This window comes from Sinohyriopsis cumingii, chromosome 1 (assembly GCF_028554795.1).
Source record: "Sinohyriopsis cumingii isolate HCF-2022 chromosome 1, ASM2855479v2, whole genome shotgun sequence".
NCBI lineage: Eukaryota > Metazoa > Mollusca > Bivalvia > Unionida > Unionidae > Sinohyriopsis > Sinohyriopsis cumingii.
In genome coordinates, this window is record NC_142961.1 from 143,803,124 (window position 1) to 143,822,233 (window position 19,110).

General features: G+C 38.1%; 1 protein-coding gene across 3 annotated transcripts in view; it reads right to left on the reverse strand.

Moving 5' to 3' along the window:
* LOC149808066 (exportin-2-like) overlaps window positions 1-19,110 on the reverse strand; it is a 78,109-nt gene that overhangs the window by 42,461 nt on the left and 16,538 nt on the right. For all 3 annotated transcript variants that reach the window (XM_089973248.1, XM_089973257.1, XM_089973251.1), the window contains 4 exons: window positions 17,644-17,751; window positions 7,710-7,802; window positions 6,724-6,891; window positions 5,489-5,618 (listed from right to left, as the gene is read on the reverse strand). In XM_089973248.1, coding sequence (XP_089829374.1) covers window positions 5,489-5,618; window positions 6,724-6,891; window positions 7,710-7,802; window positions 17,644-17,751 — 499 coding nt within the window. The remainder of the gene's footprint in view (window positions 1-5,488; window positions 5,619-6,723; window positions 6,892-7,709; window positions 7,803-17,643; window positions 17,752-19,110) is intronic.

Here is a 19,110-nt window from a genome sequence, read left to right on the forward strand (position 1 = left end):
AAAGCAAGTTCTTGGCAATGAATGAGGGTGCTGTCATAAGTAAGACTGACCCACCTTGTCAGAACTGCATGTAATTTGGGTCTGCTGAAAAGGGCATGTATTTCGCTAATTCTGCCTGCACTGAAAAATCCATGAGGAAGCAAGTCTTGTATAAAAAGTGTGCCAGAGATGCCCCTGAAATTGATTCAAAAGGTGTCTTGTTCAGCCAGGTTAATACCCAATATAGGTTCCACTTGGGTATAGGATTAATGTTTTGGCTGTGTACAATCAAAGTTGTCTGATATCCTCTCTTCCATGATGACAAAAGGTGTCTGTGACTGTGACTGTGGAGTGGTAACCTTTTATCGTACTTGGTGCTAGTTTTCTCTTCTAAAAGCCAGAGGAGGAAATTAGCTATCTGCAATTTAGATGCCTGGAGAGGCTGGTTATGTTCATTTGCACACCATTGTGGAAAAATGTGCCATTTGCCTTCGTATGCTTCAGAGTTGAGGGCCTTTTGTGCCTGAGCAATTCTCTCCATGACTGGTTGTGAGAACTGTTTAATTCTGAGGGCCTATTTAATATGATCCAGACATGCAGGTTCAGTAGCTCTGAGCAGAGTTGAAACAACTGCTTGTTTGAGTAGATGCATGAATATCTGAATTTTCCAAGGAGTTCCGATGCAAGATTAATGAGGTCATTGATCCATGACTTCTTCCATCTGAGTGATATAATGACGCCGAGGCCACATGCTGGTTCTCTTGCTTTATGTAGCACAATTGGAATCAGATGTGTTTGAGGGTAGGCATATACATCCAGGTTGTTCCCATTTAGTGATAGAGAATCAACTAACCGAGCTGGGGAGAAAATGATTGGGAGTTTGGTAATCAATCTTTTCACAAACAGTTCCACCAATGGTCGGTTTCATCCAGTACATATCTGAGTAAAGACCAAGGGAATGGAGAGAGCATTCCATCTGTATTAATTGCTTGTTCTGAGACAAAGAAACAGCCAGTACGTTTAGGCATCCTGGGATATGGCGAATGTGTATGTGAATTTGTTGTTGACAATACTATCATAGAAAGTTCATACCATTAAGCAAAGGTCTGGGAACGTGATTGCTTCTTGTCATTTGAGGAAAATTACTACTGTAGAGTTGTCGGACAGAATGAGAACCCCATTGCTATTTAAACATTCCTTCCACCAGTGAAATGCTTTCACAACAGACTTCATCTTCAGAAGATTGATATCCACATGGCATTACTCAAGAGACCAAGGATGCCTCGGTACAGACTGTAAGCTCGGGAAGGTGTACTTGCATAGTTATACCTGCCATGAGCCAAGCTGGATGCTCCAATTCCACGCATGGTGCCTCAGATGTGTGCAGATGGGGAGAGGTTGGTCCAGTGGGCAAACTTTTGGACTCCACTGGGACAGAGGAATTATTTGCAATGTGCACATAAAAAGGCGACCTAGACGAATGAGGTCCACTGCTGCATTCAGCAAGCCAAGCATTCACAGGAATTCCCCTGCAGACAGAATTTTCCACGAAAGTAAAGAAGTCAACATGGTTTGGATTTTCAAAACCCCATTCTGAAGTAGATGAACAATTATGCCAGTATTAAACTCCATGCCTAGGTAAATAAATTGTTGAGATGGTACTAGGTCAGATTTTTCCTTGTTAACAAGAAGCCCAGGTTGGTAAGCAGTGTAACAAGGGTAATCATGTCATGTTTAGATATAACAAACCTGATGTTTCTGCAGAATTTTGTCCAGGTAAATTGATGTTGCCGCTGCAGAAATGGTCCAGACATGCAACATTACTTGATTCATCATATGAGTGAAGACCCAGGTGATGATGCTAAGTCCCAAAAAAGTGCACGGAAGTGGTATACAATGTTGTAGGTGAATCACAAGAACTTCCTGGAAGCCTTGTGAATAGGGACATAAAGATATATCTTTCAAGTCCACACTAATGGTGAAGTCGCCCTCTTGGACAGCATTCCAAAATGCACCATGGTGTTTCCATTGAGAACCAAGGGGCATGAATGAATTGAGTGCGCTTAGGTCAATGATCAGAGGGAGAGTGCTGTTGCCTTGGGTACCAAGACAAGTCTGGAATAAAACCCAGAAGAAATGTTGGGACAAACGATAGGACCCTCTTCATGCTTTATCCGCTTTGGCTTGCAAGAACTGTGGGCATTGCTGGGTGGAGTTTCAATAGAACAGTTTTCAGAGGTTTGTGTTCTATATTTAGTCCATGAGCCCTTTTGTTGATTTCCCGTACTATCCCTCTATCGACAATGTCGTTGCAGGGGAGGGAAAATGATCTCCTTGGCGGCTTGCTTACAGACTTCTTCAATCTAACCATCAAAAGGACGGTTAGAATAAAGGCTATGCTTTTAGCTTGGCTTTATGGTGGTCCTTCAGGAAGTGCAGGCAGAAAGAACAGTTGCGTTCTGCCAATTATAAATTTGTAATTGTGGATACAGCATTGGCCAAAATGTGTTCAGTGGCTCTGTTCAATATTCTGGCCATTCTTGAGACCAATTCCCATGCATGCCCTGTTGTATTTGTTGTAGGAGGCGAGAAGCTATGTTGCACGTGTTGGAAGACAGCCATAGAGACAAAGTTCAAGACTGAAGCCACAGCAACAATATAGTGCAACTGACTGGGGAGTGTCATCAAAGGCCATCCAATCCATACATGTGGAGTGTGGCTTTGTCATTCCCAAAGCAGCGATATCACTGCTGACTGCTCGAGTTTCCAAATGAAATACTGATGTATGTAGAACCACCGATGAACTGATCATGAAGGCAGGTCAGAAAGTCTGAACATCTCTCCGAGACTGCAGAAGTAACTGAAGTTGGGCTCTTCCGTTTGGTCATAAAATCCAGAGATGCTGGAGCTCTGGTCCTGATTGCTTAAGGAGAAGGAGGAGGCCAGACTCTGGGGATCAAAAGCAGAAAACATCATCAAGGGAGATTTGGAAGGCTGAATCTTCCTATGACATCAGAGAGTCTAGACATGATGACATCACTTGAGAACAAACAACAACTTCTGGTTGCATGAGGTGAGGCTAAGTTCTGTTATGCATGAGACTTAGCTGGCAAAGAAATTACAAAAATTGCTGCTCACTAAACTCATAGAATGCCCTGAATTAGAAACTGTGGCTTTGAGACGATCACTGAATAAAGAATCACTTTTAGTGGAAGAGTAGAAATTGAGAAGCAACATCTGTGAGGAACTATTCTTGGCATCATGCTGAATGAGTGTCTCAATGTGGTATGCGGGTTAGACTGGTCCCTGCATGTCTGTAAAAGTCAGGTTCAATGTACTGAAAGCCAGGCTATTAGTGATTGAGCCTGTAATATTGATGTTTTTGCCCTTCATGATCCCAAGTATATGGCCTAAGTTGGTCGCAATGGAAATAGGCCATCCATATGAGGATATCATTGGGATCATTAGTTTTAGAAGGGTTATGGCATGTCTGATCATGAGCATGACAGTATCAGGCACTTTGTGGCCGAAGGGTAAGAATTGATTTACCTCCCTTGTGACATTCTCACACTGTGGAGAGGTCAGCAGACTGAAGATGTCTTCATCCTGAGCGGTGCATTTTTGCACTTTGCCCCTAGTTCTAATCTGTAAGACAAATAGAGCAAAACATATCAAACTGTTTCTGTGGGTCTGCACATGATGTTCGAATACAGCATGGACAAAAAGCTATACTAAATGATGGTTACCTGGAAAAAAGTGATAGCAGAATATCTCAATTACAATGCTACCTGTTGAGAAGGTCCACGACAGCATTTACAGGAAAATCATTGAAGCATGACGTTCTTAGCAATACAGAAATGTACACTAGTGTCTACATTAAACACAAAATATGTGCAATTAAAAGCTAACTGAGGCACCATTATAGATACATACAAAGTAGGTGCAACAATATCCACTTTGAGGCGATTACCTGCAGGGAAAAAGGCCCAAAGACCACATGTACAAGTAAAAACACTGAAGTTGGCACCTGGATGCTATGAATGCCTTGGAATTGAAACTCACCAATATGTACCAGTTCAAAAGGACTTACACATATATTAGGAGTTTATGTAAGCACTAGACTTGCATACACAAAATAATTATAGCCCGAACTGAGTGTGAAGTCTCTTAGACTCTCTGTGTAGGTAAACATGTTTACATGGTGAGTTGTAACCTTAATTCTGACTTTAGACGATTCCAGAAATGAATTTTATTTACAGTTTGATGGAAATTTCCATTAAGACGACCCTCATCCTGGTCCTCTTATTGTGAATTAGATTGGTATGACAGAGTTGTTTATATTAGAAATATTCGTTTCTATCTTAACATCTGAAGTGGAATCAGTCTTTCTGTTCTCTCCAGTTTTTAATCTGAGATGAGTTATTTAAAGTATTCACTGAAATTACAAAGTACCATTTGACTTTCAGACTAAATCACAATTGTAAATTCATTTAGCGACATTTTGGTTTATATCACTGTCATATATCAAGATTGTTAGCACATCACACTATTCCAGGCTATTAGTACTGCAGTACATTCAAAATTGGAATTCATTCTGAACACCACTGGAATTAATTCAGAACACTCTAAAATTTGGATTTGTGAAAGACCAGTTAGGACTATTTGGGATTTAGTTCACAGTAAGTTCTTTTTAAATTTTCACTTTGTATTCAACAGAAATAAATTATTTGTTGAATTTTACTCATCCTGCAGGTTTTCGCTCTTTTCTGTTCTAAAGCTTAAGACCACAGATTTATAACAATAGATTAATATGAGTAAAATGAATTGTGCTTCAGATATGAATACATGCCTAATTAACTGCTGCTTTTAGCAACAAAGAAGACTAAACCAACTCCACAATCCTGCTGTAGTTGTTAAATTTTACAATAAAACTTATTGGCTGAAAAATCCTTATATTTTCACATGTGAAAAATACAGCCTTATATTTTCACATGAAAATATAAAAATTCCCATCATGCCATGCAATGCTTGATTGTGTGTGGCTACAAAATTTGTACCTGCTCAAACAATAAAAAAAGATTACTTTGTGAGCTAGAACAAGCATATAAAAACTACATTATATTACAGACATGGAAATTAATCATTGACGAAGAAATCTGACTAGATGCCGTTTGCAGCTTTCTGAAGTTATTTCCCCTTACTTTGACAACAATGATAAACTCACTTTGATGCATTGCTGAACTGGACGTGCATTATTTTCAGATAGGATCAAATAGTTTACAAAATGACAAAAACGTATTTGCTGCAACAGATTAGGAAAACCCAAACCCACCACTTTCATTAGTCACACACACATAGACACACATATATATGATCAGCCTGATACCTTTTATACTCGTGGCTTTGTGACTCATTAAAATATCACATTTTTGGTACCAATGAAATATATCCGGTATTAACATAGGAAAAAAAAAATATCATCTATCTCCATTTCAAAACAAGAGCTTACATCGGAACTGCATGTTTGGTATGATGACTTTTTCACAGATGCTGGCCAGGGTGGATGGATCTTCAAATAGACCCTTGTATCCTGGTCTCTCTGCCACAGAAGCCAGAAACTGAATGGCATTGCTCACAAGCTGAGGAAGATGAAAATGAAATGTCATGTTTCTTCAGATTATTCCTGCCACTTTAACATGTACTGGACAAAAAACATCAACCAACTGCCACAAGCAAAAATAAAAATGAGAAAAATTTCAAAAAGCTCATTCAAATATCAAACAAGTAATATTTAAATAGGGAATTAACATATATGACACACACCTGTACTTTCATCTGAAAATGTGGGCTACTGACGTGATCATATCAGGTCAATCTCATTATAAAATGAGACGCAATTTACACAGCCTACTTAAAGTTATTTGCATGAAAAGCCAAATAACCTTCTTTACTTCATGGTTCTCCTCTTTGATGCCTCTGACTATACTGTAACAGCAAGTCAAAGTCTACAATTGTATACCCCGCCATTATAGCCATCAGTCTTTGCAAAGTTTCAGTTTTCAAGCAATTTCCTCTGGGTGTGATGTTGTTTTTCATCAGAAGGTTCACTTTCTGTTTTATTTATCTAATCTTTGTTCACAAGATTCATCATATCTGCAGTCTTTTGTAATGCTTTCATTATACAAGCGTGATACCTGGTTAACATCAGTCATCCATCGTTACTTATCTACCTCTATAAGTAAAACTTCACCACATTTACAGATGATAAAATAGATATATCATGTGACTGAAATCACCTGCTTACAAAAATCAAAGACACTTCACGTTTTTCTTGTTATCAAAAATGTTCATAAAACAAACATGGAAATTACCTCAATACATTACTTGTATTTGTTTTGCATTTGCTTCATTGAGACTATCCACAGCCTCTCAGGCAACAAATATTATGGGATACACCAGGTATGTCAAGACAACCTCAAGTTTTGCCATATATAAATTTAGGAGGGGGGGTCTGTACAAGAACATGCAAATAGCAAGTTAAAAAAATCATTAAAAATTAAATATATAAACTAAAATTGTGTTGCTAGAATGTAATTGTCCCAGTTACCTCACATAATGGAAACCAGGATAACCTCACTCTATGAGCCACAAGTATGCTTATGAAACTTTAACCTAACACTGAGTAATTTGACACTATTATATGATTACTTTTAGTCTAACAGATAAAATTAGACAGCTACCTACCATATCATATTTTACTTCCTGGCCAGTGGTAACTAAGAGATTCCAAATAGCAGTGACAAAGGCAGGCAGATGAGGTGAAAACTCCTCATCATATTTCTGTGCATACAGAGTTACATTATCACTGATCTGAGATTTGACCTGCTCCAGCAAGCCAGCTTCTTCCTCATCCTATCAGACAATAATAATAATAATAATAATAATAATAACCACAAAAATCATCACTTGAAAATTCAGTAATATGAGAAAACTCTTGCAAAATATATGCATACTTCCTCGTACATCAATAATATATAAACAAGGTATTTACTCATAAACAAAGGGATAATTTTTGCGTAGATGAATTCTATTTAGAGGAAGTGGATGAACTCCTAATGCATTATGATTGGGTAACATGCCTAAATAAAGAACCCAATGTCTAACCTGCATTCATACGCATGAACCACTCTGATATATGACTTGCATAAATTTGAACATTACTGATGCCATCACATTCACTGTTGTTGGCGGTGTTGGAAAAGTGTCACTTACATATCACCATATTAACACACAAACAAAAATCAGTAATTTTTCATCATGTGACAAATACCACTCTTTTCAAATGAAATTTATAAACCCATTTAATAATATCAGTCAAAGCTCGATTTTTTAAAAAAATAAGCACATGTATAAGGTTTTTATATGACCATGTAGCTCAGGGAGATACAGGAATTTAGTGACAGACAACGATAAACACCAACCTTACATGCAAGCTTTTGCAAGAGTCAATTATGGCTAAATCTGCATTGTTTTTGTGTGGGCTTTTAACCATGAAGGCATAGTAGTAATTTTTCAGCAACAACAAAAAAACACAATAAGAATGTTAACTTTGGCGCTTTAGGTTGAGTCATTATCTATAGTTATCTAATCAACTGATCTGTTCTGAAAGAGATGCACATAAAAGTGGCATGTAATATCTAAGCATGGATCCAGAATTTCCTATTACGTACCTCTGTTTGCAGGAGTTTATTATCCACATTTAGTAGTGTCAGAAAATTAGTCATCCAGGTTCCCATGTTGTCTTCAAAATGCTCAGGTAGATCCTGTAAAAAGATACTTTGAGATTTGAGGTTTTTTTGGATTGCATACTATCCTATTTATGTTATCCCAAGAATGAAGGCCAGCAAGCATTTTTAGAAGAGCACCATAAACTGTCAGCCATGTCATAAATTGTACTTATATACTTCTTTATGTAAAACCCTCACTGATTGGTCAAATACTCAGGTACTAAAGGATGTAATACCTGTTTAAATTATAGACTGTATTTACCATATAAGTTGGAACACCATAAATTAATTTTAAAAGTAATTTTTTTTGCACCGTATGTTCTCGGACACATCGTTTGTTTTGAGTCATAAGTTGTGGGACACTTTTTAAATAACTGAAAAATATAAAACTGTACTTGCAATAAAACTTTAATCCACTGCAGTAGCATCTCTTCAACACAACCCTTCTTCTGTACACATACGATACATTCTTTTGGTGCATGACTATATTTTTTTTAGCTTTCTCATACCGTGAAAAATTGTTAGAGGCAACACATCATCTGAAGCAGAAACTGCAAGGACTAAAGTCTGATTTTTTCAAATCTGCACCAGTCTAATTCTCACACTTCTGACCCCCCCATCTTGTCATCAGTCTGTCCAGCAATGTGATCAAAGTACACTAGAATCTCATCCAAAGTTAATGATCATATTGTCGGCAAAATCATCTGCTTCTCTTCTGGCCTTCATGAATTCATCAAATGATTTTATTTTCTCCAAATTTTCTGGGTGACGCTGGGTTATCGACGTCCATGCAAGAAGCACTATGTTGTGTCACGTTAAAAATCATTACATTGTTTCAATTTAATTTCAAAATTACCATAAATACAGGTGAAAAGGAACCACAATTAGCTTACATAATTCGTCCGTCTTTGTATATTCAGCAAAAAAAATCAACACTTAAAAGAATCCATAGTCGGCTTCCTAGGTCAGCTTGCTTTGCAATAAAATAACTTTGTACTGATATCCTTTAAAAAGAAAAAACTGGCTTCAGAGCATCCAAAGTCGGATTCCAAGGTCGGTTTGCTAATAAAAATATCCTTTGTCTTTGATGTCCTGTTGGTAAGTTAAAAGGAGTTTACCAGTTGCTGCCAGTTGTGTTTATTCACCACACAGTAATAATACTTTTGTAACCTGTGCTGGCAAAAAGATTGTCACTTATACGCAAATGAATGCGTTTTCAAATAATGATGGTAATCAATGCTTATAGATATATATGGTACAGTAATGCCAGGTCAAGTTGACTTGTGTAAGTTTCATTGGTGGGAATGGAGATCATAATTTGCTTGTCGAGAAAAAATCTACAGCATTCAGTGATCATTCCTGGGATTTAGGAAGCACTTCACTAACAAACAAAGCATGTAAAACGCGGCAAAAATACATTTCTGAACTCCTGGTTGACAGAGATGTACTTTGTGAAGCTAGCCATAAAAGGGGAGGGGGGCATTTAATTCCTGAATGCGTGAAATTGACGGCCGCATTATATGTCACTTATCTTACATTGCAAAGTACAATCATAGGGTTTTAGTAATAAAATGTCATTATCTAAATAAAGTTTCTTACAAAACCATTATTTGGAAAATAATATACATAATATAGATTTGCTTAATACCTGATGTTTCTGTTAAAAAAAGAGAGACTGTAGGAAAGTAGATTTTACATGTTGTTGTTGTTATAGGGTATAACACCATTTTTCAGCACACGATAGGCTATACATGGCGGCCAGTATTAATGGTGAAGGAAGAACCCGGAATAACCCTGGAAAGAACCACCGACCCACGAGAAGCTACTGGCAAGCTTTCTCACATACCCACATTAGCCAAATCCGAGACTCGAACTCATGCAGACAGAGGTGAGATGGCAGTGATCCGTAACGGAGAGCGCTTTAGACCACTCGGCCACTCGAGGCCCCAGGAAAGTAGATATTTAACATTTGATAATGCGTTTATTTCAGGTGACAACAGTTAGACCTATGCACTAACGGTGATGCGCAATGCAAAGACCATGAAAGTAGTGCAAAACAGTCATGTAATGATTTATTTTGTAATATTATGGTTGTATTGCTTGTTGTCAATAAAGTAATAACTATCCTATCTTTTTCAATTTTCAGTGCCTATTACATTAATAGTCTTGGAAAAATATTCACTACTTATTCTGGTGACATTTTTTTGAAAAGTGGCAACAAAATATTGAGATTGGTGTTTTTTTGGCGACAACTTTTTAAAAGCCAGGACCATCCCTGTAATGTGTATGCTGGAAGTTCAACAGCAACACGAGGCCTCACTGGCTGGTTGGCTGCTGTGATTGGGATGAGTGCATGCATGGTATTGATAATTTGTTGTGAGCAGACAATCAGTGTTAGTTCACAGCAAGCGAGTTAAAAAGTATTTACTTTCAGTTAACCCCCCAAATCAAATGTTTATTCCTTAATTTCCACTATTTAGTTCTGATTTAAAATTCAAGCCATGTCAAGATGAATGTTATGAGTAAATTTATATTTTGGAAATTTGTTGACATCGGCACCGATTATTTCTGCTGATACTGATTATACCGACTATTCAAATAATCAGCCCGATTATGAGTATGGCCGATTAATCGGTACAGCTTTAACCAAAAGACATCTTTAGCGGGCTTTGGATAGAAGTAAAAATCTGCTTACCTCCCCCAAACTTTATTAAAATAGTATTATTATATTATCTCCTGTATTGAGGCTGATGGCTTCAACAAAAACTTGTAAAACACCTACAAATAATTGTCAGTGTGTTGACTTCAGACCTGTTTATCCATACATTTTCTTGGCAGAATTTTAAGCAATGTCTGTCAGTATTTTTAGAAGGCAGTCAGTATTTTCATTCAGTGTTTCTAATGTCTTAACACAGCACACATCACCTTTGAAACAGCACACAAGGCATCATTGGCTGGTTGGCTGCTGTGATTAGGATGAGTGCATACGTGATATTGATAATTTGTTGTGAGCAGACAATCAGTGTTAGATGATGCCATCCAAAGCTTCTAAGCATGATCCAGTCCTTCCACGATGACATGAAAGGCACAGTACAGTATGATGGCTCAACATCCGACCCCTTTGACATCCGCAGTGGAGTGAAACAGGGCTGAGTCCTTGCCCCCACGCTCCAGTCCTGCTCAAGCACGCCTTTGGGACGTCCATAGAAGGGATCTACCTGCACACGCGATCACATGGCAGACTGTTCAACCTGGCACGACTGAAGGCAAAGAGCAAAGTGCACGAAGTCACCATCAGTGACATGCTCTTCGCAGACGATGCTGCTCTAGCCACCCCCACAGAAGCTGAGCTACAGCGCCTGATGGCCCACTTTACTAAAGCATGCGATGAGTTTGCGTTGACCATAAGCCTAAAGAAAACAAATGTGATGGTTCAGGATGCAGACCCCCTAAGCATCATCATCAACAACTACGAACCTGAGGTAGTCAGTCAGTTCATGTACCTCAGCTCTACCATCAACAACAACCTCTCGCTCGATGCTGAGCTCAACAAACGGATCAGAAAGGCATCAACAACTCTCTCCAGGATGTCGCAGAGAGTGTGGAACAACAGCATGCTGACCCTGAACACTAAGATCACTGTGTGCTAAGCACTCTCATGTACACAAGTGAAACCTGGACTCTGTACACCTCACAAGAGAAAAGACTAAGTGCCTTTCACAAGTGATGCCTCTGACGCATTCTCGGGATCACCTGGAGCGATCGAGTAACAAACAACGAGATTCCCAGCATGGTCACACTCCTCCACCAATGTCGCATCAGATGGCTGGGCCATGTACGTCGGATGGATGACGGACAGATCCCCAAAGACATTCTTTATTTGAAACTTGCCTCTGGCAAAAGGTCGATTGGACGGCCACATCTCCGCTTCAAGGATGTCTGCAAGCATGACATGAAAGCCCTTGACATCGATGTCAACACCTGGGAAGAGCTCGCTCTAGACAGATCAAGCTGGCGACATGCTCTGATCACTGGTCTCAAAGCCGGCGAGGACAAGCTATGCTTGCTAGCTGATGGAAAAAGATCACAGAGAAAGAAGAAGCAGCTCCAACCAACACCATATGCAACCTTCAAGTGCAGCAAGTACTGCCACTCCTGTGTTGGACTACATAGCCACAGCAGATGCTGCACAACCACCAACCAGGACATCTCTCATGAGCACACTTCCATCGTCTCTCTCGAGACTAATGGATGGCAACAAAGTATTGCACGACATACTGACAATGCCAAATTCTGTAAATAACTCAGTTTTTAAAGACACTGGTATTCAGGATACTCACTGTTTCAAGGCAAAATCTGCAGAAATTGAAAACCACTGACTTAAACATCCTGTTTATATTGTGGTGATAAAAACCACAAAAGAATAACTCCACACACCCAAATTCATTCCGTTATTTACCTCCGTTACTTTATCAGCTTCACACATATCCATAACATTTTAAATAAAGCCAATTCTCTACATTATACATGGTTAAGAAAGACTTGATACAAAACATTACAACATGCCTTGCCAATTCTGATCCACTCAGAAAATAATAACTTCATCTAGATAGGTGAATTCAACCTTTATTGTTTCATAAAATCTAGTATCAGCTTTGTCAACATAAACTAGAATGGAAATGAGATTCATCCATTATTTTGTACCAAGTTTGTCAACAATATCAAACTGATCCACTTAGAATTAATGTCTTAATGAAGGCTTAGTCTATGGGTTTTTAATGGTGATATAATAGGCACTCTTTATCCCATCCAGCTGGTCATCTGTCCACTATCTGGTAAAAGAGAGATTGATTTTTTTAAACATACTTTGATGTCTGCAGTGTGGCAGTTTATAGTGATGTCTAGCATTGAGGCATCATGCTGTAGACATGTCCCACCCAGCCACCTTATCCTGGCACAAGGCTGACCAATCCCAACACTAACCTCTTAATGCTGAGTGTCAAGTGAGGCTGCTGTTAGTACCATTTTTATAAATCTTTGGTAAGACTTGATCGGGGGTTTGAACATGCAACCTCCCGCATCTGAGGCAGATGCTTTAACCACTCTTAGGCCACTGGAACGGTCAAGTCTTCCAATTAATCACAATATAGTCCAAGATGTTCTTGTCTGAATTCACTATACAGTGGAACCCCGCTATAACGCAATAAATAGGGTCCTCAAAATTGGATCGCGTTAATATCGGGGTTGCGTTAATGCGGGGTTTTAAAGTATTCACTGCATTCATGCCAAATGTATATGATGAATAGGGTATCAACACCATTTGCTATCGTACCGTCGTGGCATTCAGTTCATCTATAATGCATGTAATTCCACTGAAAAATGGCACACAGACTTACAATATTCAATACTTTTTCCCAGATCATTGTGTCTGAATTCAACGTTTAATACACAGCATGAACAGAGTATCAACACCATTTACTTCTGATATTGTACCGTTGGGGCTTGAAATTAATCCATAAAATATGTAATTCCATTGTAAAAATTGTATACATATGTAAACTATTCAATAAATTTTTCACACATCATTATGTGTCTGAATTCAATGGGAAAAATTAACAGCAAAATTAGGTTAAGAAAGACAAAGCATGTGTATGGTTCATTACGTTCCAGGGTCTATGAATGGTGTCAGTACAAATTTCATACTAGTAAAGTTTTCTCATATGTGTTTCCGTGTACATTTATCCTCTGCAAATTTCCAAAAATTAACGCTTGTAGGCCTATTCGTTTGAATGAGTACAAGAATAATTACCAATCAACACATGCTTTCAGCATGCATATAACTTTTACTTCAGATTTTGTGAATATAGAAAGAAACGTGTGAAAACTACTATACTAATCATTGCACAAAGTGCAGAGAATGACTTGCGCTTGTGAACTAGCTTTCCCATAACGGTAAAATATTTTTTTTTTAAAATATAGGAAATTAATAACGAGTGCATAAACAAACATCATACCCATGTAAAACCTGAGAACTAAGTGCAGTAGGCCTGCAATGATCACAAGTCACTTTTATATAAAAAAAATTAAAGCTGAACGCATGTACAATTTCATACCCTTTAAATTTCCAGCTAATAAAGCAGACATTATTTACTAGTCAACTGATTGCGTCTAATAACACAGCCAAGCCCAGCAAACATGTTGGTGGCTTTTTGATGTTTGTTATATTGTGATAATATTTTATCAACCACTGCATTGGCTGTTGCTTGTTTGTGTACACAGTTAAAGAAGAAACACATGTCGGCTATTGTTTGAGGAACGACTGTATACAGAATTAATTGAAGACAGTCACAAAGACGACTTACTGGCTCTACTCATGATTAGTAACAAGCAACATTTCCAATGTTTATTTTGGCATAACACTTCAAGAACCTGGTGAAATTGTTAAATTTCAGAAACCAAGCCACAATCATATTATATTCAAATTCATACTCGAACTCTTCCCAAAATGCTAATAAATGTTTTACACACTATTTCTCGTACCTTTAAAAAAAGTATTTTCCTGGGTACAAGAAAAATACACGTACATTATTTAAAATTTCAGGAACCATGATAATAAACGTTTTACACACTATTTCCCGTACCTAAAAAAAAAATAAAAAATTCACATGTATTTAAAATTTCAGGAACCACGCCACGATCATATTAAATTCAAATTCATATGCTATCTCTTCCCCATAATGATAATACATTTTTTTAATACACTGTTTCATGTACTTTGTAAAGAAATTTCAGAAGCCAGGCCACAACCGCGTTATATCCAAATTCGCATTATAGCGGGGTTGCACTGTAATTCCAAATTAATGTTTCTGTCCATGAATATTGCTGAGCACTTTGTACTTCCAGAGAACGAAATATGAATAAATAATTCCATGCAAATCAAAATCATAACACAACAGTACAAACTATTCTGCTTCTGATGTCATTGCAAGAATGAATAATTTTTAAGTAAACAAAATTATTATAAAAAAATAACACACAGAAAATTGAGTTGTAAACAGATAAAATCTGTTACTAAAATTGTAAATTGTAAAGAATAGTATGTGAAACGTCAGGCATAACAGGTTTCGCCATGGGGGAATTCCAATATCCTAGACCCAGTCCCAAATAAAGATGTTTATCTTTATTTTGATAATATTTAACCCACACTATTAGAGGCATATCAACTATGTATTATCTGTTTACAAAATCGAAACAACATCAACCTGCCTAGTCAAGTACACAGTGAACTTGATTTTGGAAATTGTCAAATCCAAAATACAATTATACAAAACATGGGAGGGGGTGACTAACAAATAAAAATCAAATATACATAATGGCAGGAGTAGATGGGGAGGGGGGTTACCAAGATCAGCTGAGACATGGAGATTACTGACTTGCCAGATGTATTAATGAGCCTCCTTTTGACTGAAAGTGTTTACCCAGGCTCTCTGATCTGGCACTCACATATAAGTAGCTTGCTGATCAATCTCATAGCGTACAAATCGACCAATTCCACACCCTTACCATTCTGAAAAAGTGCTTCTATGACTGCATGATGCAGGGATCATTCCTTGAGGATCACATAGCCATTTCTGGAGAGACCTCTCCAAAACTACACACTGAAAAATCTTCTAGACTTCCAAGCAATGACAAAGAGCATGTGTACCTCCTTGATGCATAAGGAAGCTGCTACTAATGTGTTCTCAAAGGCAACCATAACGCAATCACACCTTGTGTGGTTCAAGTACCCCTGGATGGCTAGAAACACTGCCCACAATTCTGAGTAGTTTATATGAAGAGCTGTCGCTTCTCTGAATGACTAACCCTTCAAGCTCTAGCTACACAACTCAATCCTGAAACTCGTGCATATCTACACAGAAAGGACTACAGTTTAGGATGTGAATCAGGATTCCAGTAACAAACTGGTACCAATCTTCCTAGCCAATCTGGTGGTAGCGATCTGGTGGGGTGGGGAGATTTCCAGTTTGACAGGAGCAAGAGCTGAAAAGGACACAAGTAAAGGCTCTCTTACCTTCATCACGACTACCTCATCTAGCAAAAGATGGGTCTTATGAACTGGGTCTGCTCATAAGTCTGATAGACAAATTTGGGAGGAGGTCCCATTGATCAAACAAGATGGCTGCACTTCTCAGCAGGTTTGATGGGCCTGAAGTCAATGCTAGGGACCAGTGTTGCTGGTCCCTCAAATTCTAAAACAATATATGACACATTTGTGATGAGACCAATGAAGAGCCTTTCTGCACACTTGGAGACAATGATTCCTCCTTAAAAAGACTGAAGGCAAAAAGAAATTGGCATTAAAGACTATCATCACTAGAGTGAAGGCCTTAAGCCTGAAGTCCCTGAATATTCTGACCAGGATACCAGCCCAGTCGCAGCTAACATCCCCACTTGGGATGTACCAGATTCCAAAAGGGGGAAGCCTGAGGGTCTTATTTTGCAGGTTTCAAACATTTTTCAGCACATGGCAGTCTGTACATTGCAGCCAGTATATGTGGTGGAGGAATATGCACTCATTCTCCTTCAGTGGGCACTGCTTATCCCTGTCAGAAAAGCATACCTACTCTCAAATCTTTACACTACTTTGGGAAGGGCCAAGGATCTATCCCTCACCAGCACTAACAGGGATCCATGGTCTTTTGGCAATCTCCAAACCATAGAAATGGCTCTTGCTCCATCATGTGCGGGGGGGGGGATAATCATCATGAGATGACGAGAAACAGGGGCCTTCCTTCTTTTTCCAATAAGTGAGATAACTTGATGCAAACATCACCTGACCAAAAGCATTTAATCTGACACCAATTCTGTGTGCAGAACCCATACACCAGATACGTCCTGTTTGGAACATCCTACAGCCTCAGGCACTGACCAAATAAGCAATTTTTGAAGTCTCACCCTGTGATAAAAATAAGCAGATATAACCAGGTTGCTGGCCATAGTTTGCACATGCCTGCCAAACACAAACGAAGGTGGGACGCATATCCCAAAGGGCTTTCTTATGCCTCATATTCATGTCATGGAAAGAGAAAATACAAAAGTCAACCAAAACTAGAAACAAAACAAGAGTCCTAGCCTTTACACTGGTACTATGATTAGGAACAATAAACAGAAGCAACATCACACTGAGGAAGATGCAAAAACTTCAAATTTACAATAAAAATGTAAGAAAATAATTATGCAAGGAGAGAAGCAAAATATCAGGACCAAATGGGCAATACTGACTAAAAATATGTTTAACAATAACAACAACAAAAAAGGTTAAATTTATTACAGCATCCTGACACATGAACTCACAGGATCAGTCCAAGGAAAAACAGGAAATGTGTTCAATATGCCAAGAGGTCAGATTGGAATTATGTTCTTTTCAATTCTTAGGCCTCCAAACACAAATTACTAAATGAACACTGGCTTTAACGGGAGACTTAACGTCCTCAAAAATGGAAGTAATGCAATAGCAGCATTGTATTACTGTTAAAATACACATAACATGCAGTGAAAAGAAAACTTTTTGAGGAGATCTTTGGGTCTCCATTTAAGGAAATCTACCATGACATCCTTTGTTTCTATGTACAATTTCACCATAATTTTTAACGGCCTTAATTAATTTTAATGCACAAATGTTGCAAGAGTTGCCCAAATTGATCACTGCATCATGAAAAAAATATTTCTTCTCAAAACATTTTCAGCCAAAATTACTTCCATAATTATAAGAACTATCACACAATTACCCTGAACAGCAGATGTCTGTCTGATTTTGTCACATAGATTGCAAGAAGAAAAAAAAGACACATACTAAAGGGTCAGTTTATCCACTTACCTGGAAGTTAAGACTGTAGAAAATTTTGCACTCCAGCAAGATGGAGCTGAAAATCACCTTAAGAGCTGAAGGCTCATTGGCATGAGTCTTGGCTAACTCCATTGTGGCCTGCCAAAGCAAAACAAAATAAATTTAAATTATCTGATACTCATTTTTACCATGAAGATTATTCACTAAACTTGACATGGGATAAATGGGTTTATATTTAAATGAACTATTAGAAATCATTCCATATACTGCATTTTGTCAAAGTGATAGATAATCGAGTTTTGAATTAACAAGCAAATTCAGTGAAATTTGTCCTTGGACACGTGTGCAATTTGAAATTGGAATGTGGTACTTGTGACAGTGCTGTAGAGCAAATCAACATCCCTCTATACTACAATGCTTAAATGGTCTCAAGATGAACACATGGACATATGGATGGGATGTGTGTGTGTGTGATTTGGACTTTTAACATAGCTTTAATAATTTTTCAGTCATATCGCTATGATGTCTGCAGTATGACTCTTTATACTGATGTTCTAACACTGGGGCATCATGCCACAAACATGTAGCATCATGTCCCACCCAATCACATTATCCTCACACCAGGCCAACCAGACCTAGTACTAACCTCTTAATGCTGAGTGCCAAGCAAGGAAGATGCAAGTACCATTTTTATAAATCTTTGGTATGACTCAGCTGGTGCTCAAACCCGCAACCTACCACATCTGAGGCAGATGCCCTAACCACCAGGCCACCAGAGCGGTCTATGGATGGGATGACAGATATGGAAAATAACCAACTGTTATGGCTGTATTTAAAAAGGCATTTGACTGTAATACAAGAGATGCCATTAAATTGAGAAACAGAATTGTACCATGGTTAATTACTGCAACACAAACAGCTTTTAAGATAAAGAGCAGTTTTATGAAAATTAAAACCATAAAACTTACCTTGACCGGTAAGATATAATCCCTAAGGCCATACAAAAAGTGTTTATGGTTAATTACTGCAACACAAACAGCTTTTAAGATAAAGAGCAGTTTTATGAAAATTAAAACCATAAAACTTACCTTGACCAGTAAGATATAATCCCTAAGGCCATACAAAAAGTGTTTATGGTCAGCAGACTGTCCCTGTATTTGGTTGCGGACCATAGCACTTTTTCTCCCAAGGGTAAAAAAGAAAACTTACCTACCTACTCTAATTTAAAAAACAGTGCAATAGGAAACACATTTCTGGGGCATAACTTGTTATGTGACACACCTTCATAAGTACTGCATAAACATACCAACTTTCATCCAATAATCTGACAGAGAGGAGACAGTGTGACAGATGGAGGCATGAATATATGAATGGAAATGAAAGTATTAAGTCCATTTCTTTTTGCCAAAAGAAAAAAGATGGGTACGAGCCACAAAACTACTCTGTATATTGTCATTTATATCTATATTGTGTGTATTAATATTTATGATTATAAAT